The sequence below is a fragment of the Nematolebias whitei genome, chromosome 2 (assembly GCF_014905685.2).
Source record: "Nematolebias whitei isolate Nwh7 chromosome 2, NemWhi1, whole genome shotgun sequence".
Taxonomy (NCBI): Eukaryota; Metazoa; Chordata; class Actinopteri; order Cyprinodontiformes; family Rivulidae; genus Nematolebias; species Nematolebias whitei.
The window spans coordinates 26,006,665-26,026,247 of NC_056499.1; the positions used below are offsets into that span (position 1 = coordinate 26,006,665).

Here is a 19,583-nt window from a genome sequence, read left to right on the forward strand (position 1 = left end):
TATCCAGGTGTTGGAATGGCCAAGTCAAAATCCAGACCTGAATCCAATCAAGAATCTGTGGAAAGAGCTGAAGACTGCTGTTCACAAACACTCTCCATCCAACCTCACTGAGCTCGAGCTGTTTTGCAAGAAAGAATGGGCAAGAATTTCAGTGTCTCCATGTGCAAAACTGATAGAGACATACCCCAAGAGACTTGCAGCTGGAACTGCAGCAAAAGGCGGCGCTACAAAGTATTAACGCAAGGGGGCCAAATAATATTGCACGCTCCACTTTTCAGTTTTTTATTTGTTAAAAAAGTTTGACACATCCAATAAATTTCATTCCACTTCACGATAGTGTCCCACTTGTTGTTGATTCTTCACAAAAAAAATTTATTTTATATATTTATGTTTGAAGCCTGAAATGTGGCAAAAAGTTGAAAAGTTCAAGGGGGCCGAATACTTTCGCAAGGCACTGTATATAGTTTAAAAGTCAAAAGCAGAATAATTTCATGGAAAAGTCCCTTAAAAAAATAAAAATTAAAGAGTCTCACATTAACTGTGAAAACATCAGTTAGCTTAGCATTAAAACAGCAATGCTGTACCTTTGATCTTTGGTTTGCTTTGGCCAGAGGACAACTTGTCGCTACTGCCGCCTCTGGGGGCAAAACTGTGCTTTTGCAGCCTTTGGTCCTGCATGGAGTATTCTGTACAGAAATGCAGCCACGTTAAAAGCACAAAACCACGTATTTAAACAGGATGAAGTCTCTGAACCTTTCATTTCTTCAAGAAAACTTCTATAGATGTACGAGTAAAGCATGTAAGACTTCAGCGCCTGACTAAAGGTTCAAACTGTATTGAACTCAAAGTAACGAAAACATTTACAGCAGGGCATGACATATTAGAAAATATATTCAAAATCACTTTAATATTTTTAATAGTTGTTTAGTGGTGAAATATACTTTATGCACACTGCAGAATGACAAGTTTGGTGCTAAATTTTCTGAATGTCTGAAGAAAGTGGGCAGCAGCACAGAGACATATTAGTGTGCCACTGTGGAGAACACAGAGCCAGAGTATCTCACTTGACTTTCAAAAACAAGCGAGCCGTCACCACAAAAGGCTCTCTGTTCCCGCCACAAGCAGAACACAAACTCAGGCAGCTCAGGAGCCAGCTCAGTGCTGCTAGTGGGAGAACAGCTAAATGATTTCAGGAATTAAAAAAAAAAAAGTTTGAACGACCGAGACGCCCTGGACAAACGGCGGACAAAGACGAGGCGACTTACCTGGCATTACGTCACAGATGGGAACAAGTCGAGTGTGCTCCAAACTGGCAAAATTACACAGCAGCTTCCCTTCAAACACACCATCCCAACCCCCGATTGGATTGTCCTGAAAGAGTTGACATGAGAACCTTGTAAAGCTTTCAGACACTTCTCGTCACAGTAATGCTGCCGTTGGTGCCACAAGTGCACTTTCTGATGTTTGGTGAAGTCAAGTGTCTTAACCAAGTTTTATCCTTTGTCCTATGATGATCCAAACTGTTTATCTCGTCCAAAAACCAAAATAAGACATCTTCTAGCTCAGGTCCTCCCTCTTTAAAGCTCCTTGTTGTTTTTCTGCCTCAGATGGAAATCAAAGATTCCTCTCCAGATGGGCAGACCAAGATGAGCTTGATGCCAGTGCCACTAGCAAGTGCAGGCAGGGCGAGGCTGGACGCAGAGTGAGGCAGAGCATTGGGCTCTCCTCAGCTCGCTGCTGGCCTCATGCCATGCTGTTGGGTCATACAGCACTAAGTCTTTACCTCACTCCCCACGTGACTGCCTTGCCTTTATGTGGGAGGCTCTGAGTGGGCTGCCGATGCAGCTGCTGCTGCTAACGATCAGCAGTCAAATGCCTCAGTTATGCATTTTAATCACACTAGGACTCCAATACTGCCGCCTCAAAACAGTAGCCATAGCTACAGACTACTGAGATCCAATTCAACTTCTACACGACTGGTCATTAAAATTAAAACAAAAAGCAAGTAATGAGAGAAAATGTGATTCAACAAGTCTGAGGAGAGAAATTCTTCAAGACAAAATGCTAAATCGAGCAGCCAACCTAGACACATTCATAGCTTTGGTAACAAAAGGGAATGTTCGTGGAGAAGTTACTGATCTAATCACATACACTTCAATTTAACACATTATTTACATGCGCAATGTGCGACAGTGTTTCATCAGTCACACTGGTGCCTCAGTACAGTAAATTAGTCAACCCTTGATTGAAAAAAAAAACTGAAAGACAACTGCAGGAGCTCATGTCGAAGTGTGAAAAACTGAGAGCATGTCATCCTTTATAGAATCAACAACAAATGAGTGTTCACGCTCATGAGGTTTGCTGTGTTGGATTGTTTCCAGCTTGACTGGGACACACCACATACAGATACAGAGGAAAACATTACAGGACACATGACATGATAGCCTCATCCATCATTATCGGTGAACTCTAAAAAAGACTTTTTCACATGGGCTTTTTGTCAAATAATAATGACACCGTGTAATATGTGATGCATTATTGTTCATTTTCATTTAATGTAAAAACCTATGGAGAAAAAAATACAGGCATTTTTTTAAAGTTCAGATTTGTTAACTCTTAAAACTAAAAGAGGATATACGGGGGGGGGGGGGGTTCTTTTTTGATTGTATATATACATAAATAATACTGCCAGTGCCAGTTTTATGCTAACATGCCTCCATACCATTTGTTCATTTGAAGTATGATAACTTGGTTCAGACAAAATAAGGGTTTTTTGCGTTTCAAGGTGATAAATTATTATTTCATTTAACCAGCTGTTCAAAACCATTATTGCACCACAATTTATTGCTTGGTCTGTCTGAATTTAAAATACGATGTAAAATCCCTTATTTAAAAAGAGCCATACTTACCATGTCAACCCCCACATAGTAGCCCAGGCTCTCATTGCCCGGCAGCAGGTCACAGAAAATGATGGTGCCTCTCTCAGGTCCCTCTCTGGTCTGCACGACAACCCGAGAGTTGATCTCTAGAGGAGGATAATCCTGATCGTCTTCCACCAGCCTGACGTGTTCCACCTCCAGCTGGCCCAAAGATTCGTCGTCGTCATCCTCCCAGAGCTCCAGCTTGTCCAGGGCCACAAACACACCGCACTCATCCTCGCAGCGGAAAAGCTGGCGGCCCTGGTAGGAGCCCTCCGTGAATCCCTGGCCCCGACCTTCCTCCTGCAAGAAAGAAAGTAGCGACGAGAAAATCAAAACTGTTTAGAGACAGAACAGCAGCAAGAGATATAAGCAATTTATTATCATAATAAAGCTGGTATGGTAGTGAGGCTGCCAGCTCAGCAATCTTCAGGAAGTAGTCAACAACCTGGAGCTGAGAGAGCATCTGATCGATTACTGCAGCAGGGATATGACTGGACTTACTGCCACAGTAAGTGCATTCATCGTCTAATATAAACAGTGGATGTGCTCACAAACTGGACTGAAACATGTTGTGTAGCTTTTCTTACATGCAGGCCCTTATGGCCTTTTGCTGAGCTGCAGTGTGACTGCTTTACTTCCATCAGCCCACACAGGAATACAACTGGGCTAAGCATAAACACAACATTGTGCTGAAATAAGCAACCCTTTGTATTTCAGTACTTACTGAACTGTACACACAGTCCAGAATAAATAGCATGACATCAACCATTTAGATTTGGTGTTGAGAGGATTTCAGCAGAAATGAAACAATAATATTTGCTGACATTCACACCAGCCACAACACTAGTTATGTTCAGATTTCATATGGTTCATAAACTAGCATCTGTGGAGCACTGGTAGAGCAGCCGACTTGGGACCAGAAAGTCGCAGAGCAATTCCCTGCCATGCCCACATGTCATGGTGCCCTTGAGCAAGACACCTAATCCCTAACTGTTGCCCACTTCTCAACTTGGGTGTATTTCACGTGCGATTGGTAAAATGCAGAGCACACATTTTGTCATTGCATGGAAACATGCACTGATGATAATACAGTGTGTTTTAAAGAAACATACTTTTTTCATTAATGTATTATAGCCTAAATTTTACTTTAAGACCGGCATCAAACAATAAAAGTCAATTAAACAGTTCATTTAATTATTTGTTAAAACTAATAACATAACATATGAGATGCCCTAAGAGACATTTGACACTTTTATTGCAAACATGTTTCAAATTTGAATATTGAGCTTTTCCTTTGACATCTGCAGCACTGTTTTTGACCTCTGTGAAACTGTTTATATAAAGTTTTTTTTTTTTTAATGGAATTGTTTTTCCCAAGACACATTTTTTATTAAAAAAAAAATGGGGCCAAGATGAGGTAGAGGTAGGGCAGCCAACTTGGGGCCAGAAAGTCGCGGTTCGACTCCCAGCCATTCCCACATGTCGTGGTGTCTCTGAGCAAGACACCTAATCCCTAATTGCTCTCTGGGTGCTTACATAGCTGCCCACTGCTCCACCTGGGTGTATCCCAGGTGCGATGGTTTAAATGCAAAGAAGTAATTTCACCACTGTATGGGAACAAACAATGATGACCATCGCAAACTTCCCATCTCTTAATTGACCAATTACAAATCCATTGATCCATTACAAATTTTCTCAATGCTACCTTGTACTACCACTGAAACAGAAAAACAATATAGGAGTGCAAAATGGCCACAAAACATCCATCCATCCATCCATCCATCCATCCATCCATCCTCCATCCATCCAGCATCTTTCTCTTGTACTGGAGTTGGATCATCAGTGTTTCCCCTAGATAACTTGCCATGGCGGGGTGCTCATCTCGTCCATGATTTTTGTTGGGGGTGGGGGTGGGGGGGTGACTGTGCAGCGTGCTGTTTAAACCAACAGTTTTAGAGCAGGGTGTGGGAAAGGAGAGAGACAAGAGACACATCTCAGCCACGTGCTGTCTGAACCGACACTTTTTTGTTTTGTTGGTTTTTTTGGGTGGGGGGAGACAGACACACATCTGAGTCGTGCACTGTTTGTACCAACAGTTTTCGAGAGGCGGGGGTGCGTTCAGCGTGAGGGTTCAGCATGAGGGAAGACGCCGTCTTTAGCTAGCACACTTGCATTGTGAGCCGCTAGTTTAGCGTTACGTCAGTGCTGACAGGTGGTTTGGTGTGGGGGTGGGGTTTGGTAGAAGGGCGCTCTATTATGTTGGTGGAGCGGGGTGCCCCACTTGTATAATAGTAGAGGAAACACTGGATCATGGTAGCAGCAGCTTAAGATGGGAGGCCCAAGACATTGCTTTCCCCAGCCACCTCTTCCCGTTCTTCTGGGAGTCTTCCACAGTGTTCCCTGGCCAGCTGAGAAATATAGTGTGTCTTGGGTCTTTGTGTCCTGGGAGGTTTTCTGGATACAACCAAAAAACATCCAGGTGTCCAGGGGACATTCTTACCAAATGCCTGAAACACCTCAACTGACTTCTTTTAATGTGGAATAAAAGCAGCTAAACTTGAGTCTCTTGCAGATAACTGAACTTTCACCCCATCTATAAGGACATGTGGAGGAAACTCATTCAACTGCTTGTATTCCCAATCTAGTCCTTTTGGTCCCTACCCAAAGTTCGTGACCTTTAGTGAAGGTAGGAGCATAGAGCGACCAGTAAACAGAGCTTTGCCTTGCAGCCCAGCTTCCTTTTTACCACAACACACAGGCACAGAGTTTACAATACTGCAGAAGCTGCACCAAAAGTCTCAGACTCCATTCTTCCCTCATTCATGAACAAAATCCAAAAGTACTTGAACTCTTCCATTTGAGACAGCACCTCACTCTCAACCTAGAAAGGGCAATCCACCCTTTTCTGACCGAGGACCATGGCCTCAGATTTGGAGTTGCTGATTCTCATCCCAGCCATTTCACGCTCAGCTCCGGTAAGAGATGGAGATCATGACACGATGACATCAACAAGACCACATTACTCACAAATTGCAGAAATGGAATTCTCTGAACCGGACTCCTTCGGCCCCCTGAATGCACTGAAAACTTCTGTCCATAAAAGTAATGAACAGAATTGGAGACAAAGGGCAGACCTGGCAGAGTCCAACTCCCACCCTGAATGAGTCAGACTTACTGCCAGCAATGTGAAGCAAACTCTAAACTATAACCATGAATGGACCCCAACGTCATACTCATGGAGCATCCTTCAATGTGCACCTTAAGGAAAACAGCCGAATGCCTTCTCCAAGGTTAGAAAACATATTTAGACTAGGTGGCCAACCTCTCATGCCCCCTCGACGACCCCAACAAAGGTCAAGAGTTGGTCCAATGTTCCACGACCATGAAAGAACCTACATTATTCTTACTGAATCCAAAGGTTGGACCATCTCGCAACCAAAAAAACCACTTCAATAAAAACTTGCAAAGCAACCAGACTCCAGTGTGAAGAGATCTTCAAAACTTGGGAACTACTTTTATTTTTTTTGCATTTCAAAATTCCCAAATCTGTTTTACATAGGTAGGGCAGCACGGTGGCACTGTTTGTTGAGCTGCTGCCTCTCAGCGAGCAGGTCGCCCCAGTTCGAATCCTGGCTGGAGGCCTTTCTGGGTGGAGTTTGCATGTTCTCGCTGTGCATGCTTGGGTTTTCCCCAAGTACTCTGGTTTCCTCCCACAGACTAAAACATGCATGTTAAGCTAATTGGTAACTAAATTGTTCCTAGGTGTGAGTGAGAGAGTGAATGGTTGTTTGTCTCGTTTGTCTCTATTTGGCCCTGTGATGGACTTGCGACCCGTCCAGGGTGTACCCCGCCCCTCGCACAGTGATTGCTGGACATGGGCACCGGCGACCCCCGTGACCCAAAATGGAATAAGCGGGTAAAGATAATGGATGGATGGATGGATGGATGGATCCTGATAAAAACTATTCTTAGCATTACATTTATTGCATCATGGAAATATAATGCAAATTATATGCATCATGCAAATAACATCATTGTTTATAAATACATTTTTAATAAATAAATACATACATGAATAAGGTGAAAATATTATAGAGAGAATTCTCACCAGCAGCTCCACTCCAAACCAAATTCCAGACAGGGCTCGGTCAGGGAGCAGGGAGCCTTTGAAGCGGACTACACCAGGCAGAGGTTTATCCCCCGAGCGCAGCTGGACTCGCACTTTAGAACCACAGTCGATGTCTCGGACTCGCTCCAGCCGTGACGTGTCGTACAGCAGAGCGTATCGCTCCTCACAGTTGGTAATGGGGAACAGCAGCTCAGCCAACTTCTCATCCAGCTCCAAGACGTCCCGCTCATCCAGGCTCAGTACCACGTTGGTCTGGTCCAGGATCCGGAGACTTTTCTTGCCCTTACATGGCGGAAGTGGTCGTCCCAGGCTGTTGCGCTCCTGGCAGGCCTGGCCAAGGCTGCCACGAGGAATCCTCAGGGTCTTCTGGGCAGGCTTCTCCACAGCGCATTCCTTCATGACCATGTAGAAGCGCCAGTCCTCCCTGAAGCCCCCACTGGGCTTCTCCTGGCTCCACAAGGCAGAGCTCATGGCTGCATGGCAGGCAGGAGGCCAAGGCAAGCTTGACCAGAGGTCTGGAAAAAAAAAAAAAAAAAGAAAATGCATGACTCTTTCAAAAACTTTTTGTGCTACCGCTCAAAAAATAATTATACATAGAGGTTTTGTGGAAAAAGTCATGAATCTGTGTTATCTAAAATGATCTGCCAGTTATTCAGATGAACAAGAAATCGCAAAACAACCCACAAACGACATTTTCACAAATTAAATGTTAAGACTGTGTAACCTGTGTCACTTGATGGCTACATCTTGTTGCATTTTGGAAAATAAAGTGTTTTATTCAACCACAAGGCATCAAAATGCTAAACAAAGTAAACATCAAAATTCACAATTACTGCTTTTGATTCATATGTATATGAGGAATAAGTATTTATTTAAATTTGTTTTAAATGAGACTTGTGTCTTAATACATGAGCATATATCAGAATAATTCAATATTCTGCTGTAAAACTGCTGGACTGAACATTTTTAACGGACAATCCTGTGATCCAGTTTGACTTTTATCCTTTCATCAAACAAAAAGGCTCTTGATAGCCCCTCTCTCAACAGCCAGGTCATTATGCCTGCACAGCAGCCCCTATTTTAGTAAGATTTGGTGTAATTACTTGTAATTACTAATTCAGTAGACATCTGACCTATTCTGACACACACAGGACAGGACTAGTTCCAACCCTGTGGATTTCCCCACATCACGCCTCAGACAGCTTCTGCACCCAGTCCATATCCGTCTATTGTTTCAAGCATGACAATAGAAAAGTGACAAACAACTCTGGCCCAATTAACGTGTTGTTAGAGAAGGAATGGAGCATCTGTATGAATTACAGCCTATTTCATATGGTAAAGGTTTTAGCCTTGCAGGAATAAAATACAAGACAATACAAAATGCATTGAATATGACATGCATGGTCCAATTTCATTTTTTTAAGCATTGTCATCCAAGTGACAACCACAAAGCACTGTTATGGCTCTTTTTAAATGTAAAATTTCCTTAACAACTACAGATGCATCTCAAAATATTACAATATTGTGAAAAGTTTATTTTTTGTCAATCATTTCAGAACGTGAAACTCATTACATAGATTCATTAAACAGTGGAATGCTTAAAGCCTTTGTTTCTTGTAATTTTGATGATCATGATTTGCAAATAATGAAAAGAAAAAAAAAATCAGTGTCTCAGAAAATTAGAATATTACATAGTCAGCTTTTGGTACCTGTGTGCAGGAGCCAAGTCCTGCTGGAAAATGAAATCAGCATCTCCATAAAGCTCGTCAGCAGAAGGAAGCATGAAGTGCGTTTCCTTGTGGACTCTGTGCCTCTCCACATTTCCTCCAGACTCTGGGACTTTGGTTTCCAAATAATATGCAGAATTTAAATTTCATCTGAAAAGAGGACATTGGACCACTGAGCAACAGTCCAGTTCTTTGTCTCCTCAGCAGGTAAGACGCTTCTGATGTTTCTAGCTCAGGAGTGTCTGGACTTGAGGAATGTGACATTTGCAGTTCATGTCTAGGAGTTAATCAGCTGATTAGAGTGCGACACCAGGAGATTACAATATTGAACCTCTTCACAATAATCCAAGTTTCTGAGACACTGAAGTTTGGTTTTTCATCATTTGTAAGCAATAATCATCTAAATTTTAAAAAAATGAAGGCTTGAAATATTTAACTTTGTGTGTAATGAATCTATGTAATATATGAGTTTCACTTTCTGAAAGGACTGACAAAAAATACTGAACTTTCTCCACGATATTCTAATTTTTGAGAGCAACAGCAGCGTCGTGTCACCAGGCAGCAGCTGTCACTCAGAGGCCCTTTTACAGAGGAAACTGGCTCAAAAATGCACCGACTGTCATTCACATTCATTGTCAGAGAGATGGACAGCTTACCTTCGATATGAGTCAGCTCACTTGGAGGACACAGATGACTGACAGATCATCTCGGTCAGAAACAAGCGTCCAAAGACATGATATATTCCTCCCGTTTTAAGCTCTCATTAGCTAAAGAGGCTAGCTAATGCTATCGTCCTAAGCACGCTAAAGTTAGCAGTGCGAGCTGGTCAGCAGGAAGAAGACAGGCAGAAGACTTCCGCCATATTTAACTTGTACTAACTGCATTTAGATGGCCTGTTCCACGCGAAAATACGTGAAATAATAAACACTCAATGCATACATGTATTATTTACAGGAGACGACTTTAGCCACGGAGAACGTGTGACGTCATCGCGCTCTCCGACATCCATTGGTCAGTCGCTGTTTCCTCGAGCTCTGATTGGCTATTTGTTACGTCCATCATCAAGTCCCACTCTGAGGGGTTTTCCCACCGATGGCAGGAAAACAGTTTGGTTGAAGCGCAGGTGAACGCCGTCTGTTTGTCAGCTGCATGCAGTGGTGGAAGATTTTTAAAATTATGGTCCTTAAGAAAAAAAAAAGCCCCAATAAAAACAGTAGCTTATGAGCTTTGAATGCAAAAAGGCTTCTCTGTTAGTGTCTGCAGTGATCATATTTAAAAAAATAGGCAAATTATTGTTTAATACACATGTATATATATGCTGAATGGAATTCTACTAAAAGTATTAATTTCCTCTTGTACAGTTATGGGACTATTTGCCTCCTGTACACTCTGGATATGATGTTATTAAAATATTTATCGTTGCCTTTATATCAGAAAAGTCTAAATCTATGTGAGGAGATATGGTCTGCGTGAAGGATGTACAAAAATCATTGTGGCACTATTTCTGATGATTTTGAGGATTTATTTTTAACTGTGATTTTTAATAATGTAGGTGACCAAAACTAAATCACAAATCACATATTATTCATGTTTTTAAATGATTTTTTTTTTCTTAGTAAGAGGACTGCTAGACCTCTAGTGTAGCTTTTACCCACAGTCTCTTTCTTTAGAAAATGCAAGAGCTATCTTGTTTTATTTTTATGAAAAGTAAAAAAATATATAATGTTTGTGATGTTATGGTGCGATGTCCAGATTATAGAAAAAAAAACAATGCAAAGACAAATGTTTTGTGTATATTTTTGAACCATTTTTTGTACAAATAGAATTAAAAAACAACTGTTCTTATATTTCACACACTGAATATTTTTATTATTCAATATTTCCCATAATAAATAGTTGCAGCTATAATATAATGCAAAGTCCTTCAATTATGTTTTTCAAGTCAAAAAATCAGTTTGGGTTCGATTTGTTTCATTTCCTCAACCTCCTCCAGACTGAGGTTGTTGTTTTTCAGCCTACAAGGGAAAAAATACATAAATTAAACTTTTGTTATAATGAACAGGCAGGGTAGACGATCATAAATGAGGGTTCAAAGCCCAAAAAACAAAATGCAGTTCTCACACTCACACATTACTCCCAGATTGAATGCAAACGCCTAAAAAAGGAATTTGACTACAGGGCTCTCCTTGTAGCACCTACCATACTGACTTCACATGTGAGTTCTGCTTTATGGCTTTAATGAGATACTCCACCCCTGTCCTGGTTATGCAGTTCTCTGTCAACCTTTCACAGAAAATAAAAAGGAGAAAGAGCTTATGCACCACTGCACATATTGCTCATCTTGTGAAAAGCCAATATGTTCATGCAAATCTAACGTGCATTAGTAATTTGCAGTAAAGCTTCTCTCCGAGACTCACCAAAGTTCCTCCAGCGAGACGCAGTTCCTGATGACGGCTGAGAGAGCACGTGCTCCTGCATCACCCACACCATTACCTACCAGGCTGCCATTGCATTTGCGTTTATACATTACTTGTATGATTATGGAAAACACAACTGATAGGTGCATATTATAATTTCTAAAAACATATTTTACAAATGGTGCAACATCCTCACATATAAGAAGCATAATATGTTGTTATTTCAAAGTGTTTTTTAATGTCAAATATTACCTGAGCCACAACAGAGATGTACTGCTTTCTAAAGCACTCGCAATGGCTTCTGCTCCTGCATCCTCGATCTTATTGCCCCAGAGCCTTTAGAAACAAGAAAAAATTGTCATTTGATACACAAAAATAACTCAGTGCATGCAATTTTTTGCAGTAAAATATTCACCCTAAAAACTGCAGTGAATGATTCTGTTTCAGTCCCACTGCCAGCTGCTTTGCTCCTTCTGCAGTAATATTGTTGTTGCCCAGCCTTAAAGATAAAAAAAAGTTTCTGTTTTTCTATCACGTTGCACATGCATAGTTTACACCACAGTCTCGTGTCGGTGCCACTTCTAATAACTGTGCGCTGACCTCAGTGACAGGAAATTCTGTTTGTTCGTCAAGAGATGAGACATGTGCTGTGTGCAAGCGTCGGTCAGTCTGTTGTTGAAAAGCCTGCACAGAAACAGTATGACTGTGCAACATTTATGCAGGTATTTCATTTGTAGATTTACAGTAGAGAAAGTAACTGTCTTGGCAATACTTACGCAATTTTCTGGAAGTTGTCACACTGGATCACTTTCGTGATGAGTTTGTGGATGCCCTCATCTGTAATGTTATTGTTTCTGAGACTGACAAATGAATAACATGTTCAACCATAAAGATCCTGACAATTATTACCAACCTAATTACGACAACAAAAATATGGAAATGATCAAAATTTGATCTGAAAGTGTATAAAACACCACACTCACTACAAGGAGTTACAAATGTGCATGCAGGGAAGCAGCTGCTCCACTCCAACATCACCGACTGAGTTGTTGTCCAGCTGGAGACCCACGGGTTTCTTCAAATGCTGGAGCACGTACGTGAGTGCAGTGCACTCCACCGGTCCAATGTTGCAGTATGTCAACTTCAAGTGGTCCACCTGCAGCTTACTCGTGACATCTTTAGCTATCCTGCTCTCCTGCATCTCATAGATGCATTTGATGAGCCAGACGAACCCGGGCATTGCGTGCATGCTTTTCTTCTCCCCCTGAACAGGTCGAGGGATGGACCTGAAGTGCTTCTGCATGCCTTTGGAGACACATCTTTCCACCTGTCGACTCTTCTTCTCCACCACAGCACTTGAGCAGCAGTGGAACCACAGCTTTTGAAGGCGCTGGGACAGTAATCCAGACACAAAGGTGGCTGTGATCTGCAAATTTGGGGTTTCTGCTGCAGTAGCACGTTCCTCTGAGACATTCTCCTCTTTATTGCTTGAAGGAAGGCAGGCTTTGAAGCACGTACTGCTAAGACCGGTGTCCATCATGTCCTGCAGCTCAAAAAGCTTAAGAATAGTTGAACCGTCATGGTGACTCGACAGGACAATGAAGAGAGCAGCAAAGAAGCATTGCATTGTCACGTGAAGGAACTCGTAGTGTTTGCTGTGACCTAGGGACATGTCTTTGCTTTGTATGAGAAAGCTCATGCAAACATCCTTTTCAGTTACGCCATATATTTCCAGATCTGTGTCTGAAAAGATATAACAGGTGGTGGCTATCCCTTTAAAGGCAAGCTGGCCAAGACGTAAGACAGTTCTTAGGTTCTCTTGCAGCCAGCCTCCTATGGTACGCTTTGCCGTGCTGTGACGCTGGAAGAAGTGCTGTAAGATCATTACATACACATCTGTGATGGTTTGTGGGCTTCCTTCTCCACATCCAAGCAGCTCCCTGTGACACTGTGAGACTATGCAGCAGAGAACTGGACTGTGACACAGTCCAAGTAAAGCTGTGTTTGCATGTAGGGACTCTAAGACCTTAACTGCTACATCGGCATCTCTCTGATGTCTTCTCACAAAGCAATCAATGCTTGATGGGGAAAAGCCTTTCAAGAGGACCTCTTTGCAAAGGTGCTTTTTTAACCCAGGTCCTACTGCCTCTGGACGACTAGTGACCACCTTCCTGACCCCCTTCAATAGAGAGCCCTGGATTAGGTTAAACAACAGTAGATTCACAGGTGCACGTTGGGTGGGGCAGCAGAGTCTGTGTTCATCAAAAAAGCTCTGCTTCAGTTCATCCAGGCCATCAAAGGTGAAGAGGATACAATGAGGGTTGTCCAGTATGAACTGGAAGATCTCCTCCTGCTCCCTGTCTGGCCAGCAGCAGTGCTCAAACAGCAGTTCTTGAACAGACAGCTCCCGGTCCTCTGAGTTCAGCCTGCGACAGCTGAATGGGAACAGAAGGACAAAGTCCTGAAGGGCGGCCCCCTGAGCCCAAAGCAATTGTAGCTTCTGAAGGAGGGTGCTTTTCCCACTGCCTGCCTCCCCAGACACCAGAACAGTGTCTGCATCCTCATTCACTGTCCCCACTGGCCCAACGATGTCCTCCAAGCCCAAAGCTCTGTGGACGCCAGCTCCGGTGTGAGGAAGTTCCAGCTGGACTTCAGTGAAGATGTCATCCAGGGCCGTGTGGTTGGTCCCTCCATAAGTACTCAGAAAGCAGGACTGTGCTGACACAGAGCTGCGCAACTTCTTCTTGTATTTCAAAAACTCTAAGAAAAAAGGAGATAATACAGAAAAGATAAACTAAGTTCATTTTTTAATAAGTTTTGTGAAATAATCTTCTGGTGCAAAAAAAAAAAAGATAAATAAAAAAACAGCTAAGTAAAATGAAAGCACTAAAATATGTGATCAAAACAAAAAACTGCTTTAGATTTCTTTTAACATTTACTTGTGTTTATTATATAAGCAGTGAGGATTAGAGGTCGAACAGATTTTTTGACAGCCAATGCTGATGGTTAGACATCCCTGCAGCAGTTGGCTGATATATCACATCTGTTTTTTTTAATGAATATATAATTTCCATTAAAAAACATAACATAGTTGCTTAACTGAAAAACGCTTGTATTGAAGAATATTTTGAATAACCTGGGTACTAAAAAAGATAAATGGGAGCTTAAGAGAAACACTCAATTGTGGGTCAAGGCGTTAAAAAAGGACCTTGGTCTTCTTGAGATGTCCTCGTTAGGAGGCTGTAAAGTACACATCTGTTCACAGTTTGATGTCAGGACCTGCTTATTATGATGAGACTGGTTTGCTTTACCTACAGTATGTCTGACTGATATGTTCATATGGACACTCCCTGACAATCTTAATTTTTTAACAACGTTAAGTCAGGTCATCTGGATGGTTTCTTTTTTTTTTTAACCATTTCATCCTTCATCCGAAGGACTTCATCAGCCACAAACAAACTGAGTCCCACAAGCAGCACACTCACATAGTGGACCAACCAGTTTGCTGGTGATAAGATGGTTTCTGGAGTCCACCATCTCCACCATCAACTCCTCTGAGGCAGCCATAAGTGGTTCAAAACATCAAAGTTCATGCTCAATAATCCTATGAGGCTATGGCTGCCTCAGAGGAGTTGATGGGGGAGAGGGTGAGCCCCAGAAACCATCTTATCACCAGCAAACTGGTTGGTCCACTATGGGTGTGTGCTGCTTGTGGGACTGAGTTTGTTGTGGCTCCTCGGCCTGACGAAGTCCTTTGTATGAAGGACGAAACGTTTCAACTAAAAAAGAAACTGTTTGGACGACCTGACTGAACTTTGTTGAATTTTCACCCTGGATTATTGAGCATGAACTTTGAGGCTTAGTTTTTTTAAATTTTGTACCTGGAACTTCAGGTTGAAATTTCTTTGTAATAACTTGATAAAATCAACAAGTTGGGTCTTCCTGTATCCCTTATCTTTTTACCTGGACAGGCAAAAGTTGCTGCCAATTAGGCAAACCACAAAAGGGCCTTCTCCTACTCCGCTCCTGTTTCCTGGAATATCTTGTAAAAAGATCTGAAGCTCTCAACCTTGACCTCTCTAAGTGACTTCAAACATCTGCTAAGTTCATGGCACAAACCAATGAAGACATGTTCCTGGTTTTAGTATTCTACATTGCCTTACAACCTAGCTGTTTTTGTTTCATGTTTTTAATACAATTTTCTTTCATTTGTCCTTCTCAGTTTGTATGCTTTCTTTTATGATCGTCTACTGATGTCATCACTCTTTGTTTAAAACAGGTCTCTCTTGTAAATAAGCCCCCGAGGCTCAATGAGACTAACTTGTATAAATAAAGTTTGAATGCTGCATCTTCATTTTCCTACTCACCTAATTTCTAAAAACTGTCAAATGTTGGCTAAATAAACTATGGAATATTTTTTTTTTATGTTTCATTTTCAGTGTCATTGCTGTAATATATATTTTTTTAATTCTTAGCATTTTGCAAACTTATTATGTTTTGTTTAGTTTTGCTTTGGTGCATTTACCACAATTATTTTAATATTTATTAAAACTGAAAACAATACCTTCACACACTGTTTATATTCTCTAAGTAAGTATGTATTTAACAAGACAGCCAAGGCAACTTTACTATTCTACACGAGGGAGAGTTCCCACAAATTAATCTGAAAATGTTCATTGGTTATAACGCTGACAAGAATATCACAATTTTTATCACAATCATGACAAAAACTAATTTTCTTAATGTACTATACTCAAGTAAACGTTTGAGGAATTTTACATGATTTAAATCTATTTTGTACTTCTTTATAGATCCAATACAATTTAGAAAATATAAAATTTCACTCTTAATCGACAACTTTTGCCGTACAGATTAAAGAATGAATGAGTGATTTGGCCTCAGTTGTTTTACAAACAGTGAAGATTGGGTCACATTTTACATGTCTGCTGGGTTTTATAATAGCTGCACAAAAAAGCAATTTCTCACTTTTAACATTTCACGTGGTTTCATTTTAGTAAATGTGAAATGATGCAACATCTCACAAAATATTTGAACAATAAAGTGTAACAACAGTTTATTTTCCTCGTTTCCTCTCTTGTAAATCATCAACTCATTTATCCAATGTTTACCAAAGCCTTAGCAGTTTCAACAGTAAAATGCAGCTTACACAAACACCACAGTGGTAATAAAATCAAATATACGAGCATATTTGTCTGGGGGGAGAAGGTCCTTGACAACTGCAGGGTATTTCATGCTGAAGTACCTTTCCAGATCCTTTATTGTAAAGAACCGTCCCATCATGTGAAACTTCACCGCTTTTAAACTCTGAAGACAACAAACCTTTGGTTGGAGTCGGTTTCTTCTGGCTCACTTGGGCTTGTAATTCCTTTCTTTGCTGAATAAACTGCAGAACAACCGCGGCTGCTGCCTCACCTTTGGATCCGACATGATCAAGCAGACGCCTTGCCTGAAACACAAATGGGTTGAAAGAGAACAACAAGTTCACTGTGACTGAAGGAAATAGTTTAAATACTGTTCGCATTTGATATCTATGCAGGAGCAGAGACAAACTTACAGGATGAAAACACAGTTAGGCTCTTAAAGTTATTTTCTTTTCAGCAAATCAAAAATCAAAGTTTAATAAAAATAAAAACTTGGAAGTTTCACAGGTTTAAGTGCAGAAATATTTCCCAGGGGAAGCCCCGGTTTAATGTTGACCTACAGGAGGCACCGTCTGCCTTCAGGTTGACTTAACAAACTTATTAACTATATAGTTAATTAATTAACTAATTAACTAATTAACTTCAGATGTTACTACTTTAGGCAGTCATATTTATTTATTAGCAGTTGTGCAGCACATGGATGTCATAATAGCATAAATGTATTTTATCAAATAGATAAACAGATTAAAATGATAAAAACAAAATTAAACTATAGCTTGATGCTGTGTTTGATTTCTAGTGGAAAAACAGACAAACAATGTGTGTGGGGGGGGTGTACTATATAAATAAATAAATAAATATATATATATATATATATATATATATATATAATGTATATACAGTGTATATACATACATACAAACAAGGGATTTTAAACATTTGATAATGTCAATAGAAATGTCAAAGCAAATATGTTCTTGTTTTTAGTATTTGACCTTGTTTTATATGGTATTTAGATTTGACTGTGTTTATTACTTCTTTTATTTAATTTTTATTGCTTTGTGTTGAATTATTGTCTGTACCTTATATGTTGTCTGTCTAAAACATATCTCTCTTGTAAATGAGTCCTTGTGACTCAATGAGACTAACCTGTATAAATAAAGGTTGAATGAAAAATATCTACATACATACACACACATATAAAAAAAAAATCCAAATAAATGACCAAGCATTTCTGGAGAGACTGCATATTACACGCTGGAGACCTTTTTGTGTTTAGAAAATTATGGCGGTGTAGCTAATTTGATGAAACATAAAAATTAAAAAAAGGAATATCTTACATTTGCACAATGTGCTGTGAATGACCCTCAGCTACTATCACATTATCTCAGCTTAATATCTGTGAAACTGATTAACTTTCACTTTTGTGTTGACTAATGTTGATTAGCTGTTGTCATCACTGTGAACTGCACTGACTCTGAAAATAATCACGTGTTGACGTAGATGCAGATGTTTAATCAGTGGTAATTTTTTTTGAAAGTCTAACCCACTTTGTCTTTTACATCAATTAATGACAACGTTTTAAGGAAAGCGCCGCAGCACTCAGTGTAAATATTACAGAAGACTCTCAGCTACTACCACATCAACTTTTAACTCTATATCTCTGTTGGCTGTATTGGCCATCTTGATTTGAGGCAGCTCCAAAACTTCATATTTCTTGAAAGTTTCATAAAAATCTGACCTCTGGTTCATGAGATATTTTCCATAACACGCAAAAACTACAAATCCATGCACACAGACATGGACATAAAACACCTGCCACCAGAAGGTGGGTGATAATGACACAAACAATCGAGTTAATCATGATTATATTTGCTGAACTTGTGGCTGCTCACAGTACCTGCTGAGAGGGGGTGTGAACAGGCAGCTGCACCTCATCACATTCATCTGAGGAAAATTGACCTGAGTCAACCAGAGCTTCCAGAACACCATCGATGCAGCCTTGGAGCTTATAAACAAGACTCGGCCTTTGGGCCACGAGCGCCTCAGCAGATGCACTCGGGGGGTTCTCTTGGTCCTCCAAAGAAGAAGGGCGTTCTGAAAATGAGAGGCCACCTCTCTGTGCTTCTGGTAGGACCTGTTGGACAGCAGCGATGAAGATCCCACAGCTGTCCGCTCCTTTGGTGTACACCAGGTCAAGCAGCTGCCTGGCGTTAGAGTACAGGGTCCTCCCTGGGACCTGGATGCTCTGGTAGTCCTCCCATCCAAGTTCACCCTTGGCCAGCAGAATATCCAGAACTCTTTCCAGATGTTGGGCTGACCCGCATGCGCAGAGAGCATGGAGAAACTCTGTGCGTTGTTTCAGCAGCAGCTCCTGTGTGAACATGCTTCACACATGTCAGCTCTCATGCTCGTGACCATTCATCTCCTATTTCTGCTGTCTCGAGGAGCACAAAACACAAGAATCCACCCACAAGCAAAGTACACATCCAAACACCATCATGTAGCTGGGGTTAAACAGCCCACTGGAAAAAAAAAAAAAAAGTTTAAATGCTCAGGAACAACATGAACACAGAACTGAACCATAACACTCACGACAACACAAGTCTCCTCCCTTCAACGAAGATTTGAGCACATACATCAAACAAAGCTCTTCCTCATTCCAAATGAGAAAATGAAACCTGCTCTGTTACTAAGTCCCTCCAGTGGAACAGAGAGGAAATAATGACAGTGAAGGAAATGTTTCAGTAAAAACTTGAACCACCAGCAGCAGCAGGCACAACGCCCACTTCCAGTGTTTCACAGAAAATTGCTCAACTCAGAAACAGTGTTATTTACTGAGGTGTGCTCTTGTTTCCACATCCTCTTAAAGAGATCTTCCATCCAGTGCAGTTTCGCTAACAGTCATAAAGAGGAATAATAATTTCTAAAAAGTCAGAAAGATTAGTTAAACTTCAGGACCATGCTTGGTGTAGTTTGGTGTTGGAGCCACTTGATGGAACTGTTGCATTTTAAAAAGCAGGCACTGGGAATTTCCTTTTCTTTTGACAACTTGCTTATTCCATTTTCCATCCAATTTCTTTTGCTCATTTTGTATTAATCACCCACTGTCAAAGACAAAAGGGTAATAATGTTTATAACCGTGTGGATTTATATATCTCACAAACCATCGAATGGATTTTAACGATACTTTCAGAACGTAATATTAGATATACACCTACAGCTGA

General features: G+C 40.9%; 2 protein-coding genes across 2 annotated transcripts in view; both read right to left on the reverse strand.

Annotated features, from left to right (window-relative positions):
• Positions 1-7,524, reverse strand: part of cylda (cylindromatosis (turban tumor syndrome), a) — a gene marked incomplete in the record, with an annotated part of 23,030 nt that extends 15,506 nt beyond the window's left edge. Inside the window, 4 exon segments of the mRNA XM_037697576.1 lie at positions 585-686; positions 1,266-1,371; positions 2,910-3,221; positions 7,030-7,524. Of these exon segments, the coding sequence (XP_037553504.1) occupies positions 585-686; positions 1,266-1,371; positions 2,910-3,221; positions 7,030-7,521 (1,012 nt within the window).
• Positions 7,525-10,719: 3,195 nt separating this feature from the next.
• On the reverse strand, positions 10,720-18,742 carry nod2 (nucleotide-binding oligomerization domain containing 2). The gene is made up of 10 exons (XM_037697578.1): positions 18,257-18,742; positions 16,535-16,661; positions 12,178-13,954; positions 11,971-12,054; positions 11,795-11,878; positions 11,610-11,693; positions 11,447-11,530; positions 11,195-11,278; positions 10,977-11,060; positions 10,720-10,792 (listed from the first exon to the last, which is right to left on the reverse strand). Exons 1-10 carry the CDS (start codon positions 18,740-18,742, stop codon positions 10,720-10,722), a joined length of 2,967 nt encoding a protein of 988 aa, XP_037553506.1.
• Positions 18,743-19,583: the final 841 nt, after the last annotated feature.

What these genes read in the sequence shown, in the direction of transcription:
- nod2 (XM_037697578.1), bottom strand. Translation starts at nt 18,742, where the DNA reads ATGTTCACACAGGAGCTGCTGCTGAAACAACGCACAGAGTTTCTCCAT. An exon ending in CAGAATTTCCTGTCACTGAG is followed by an intron (nt 11,694 to 11,794) that starts GTCAGCGCACAG and finishes TTTATCTTTAAG; the next exon opens with GCTGGGCAACAACAATATTA. An exon ending in GTCTCGCTGGAGGAACTTTG is followed by an intron (nt 11,061 to 11,194) that starts GTGAGTCTCGGA and finishes TTTCTGTGAAAG; the next exon opens with GTTGACAGAGAACTGCATAA.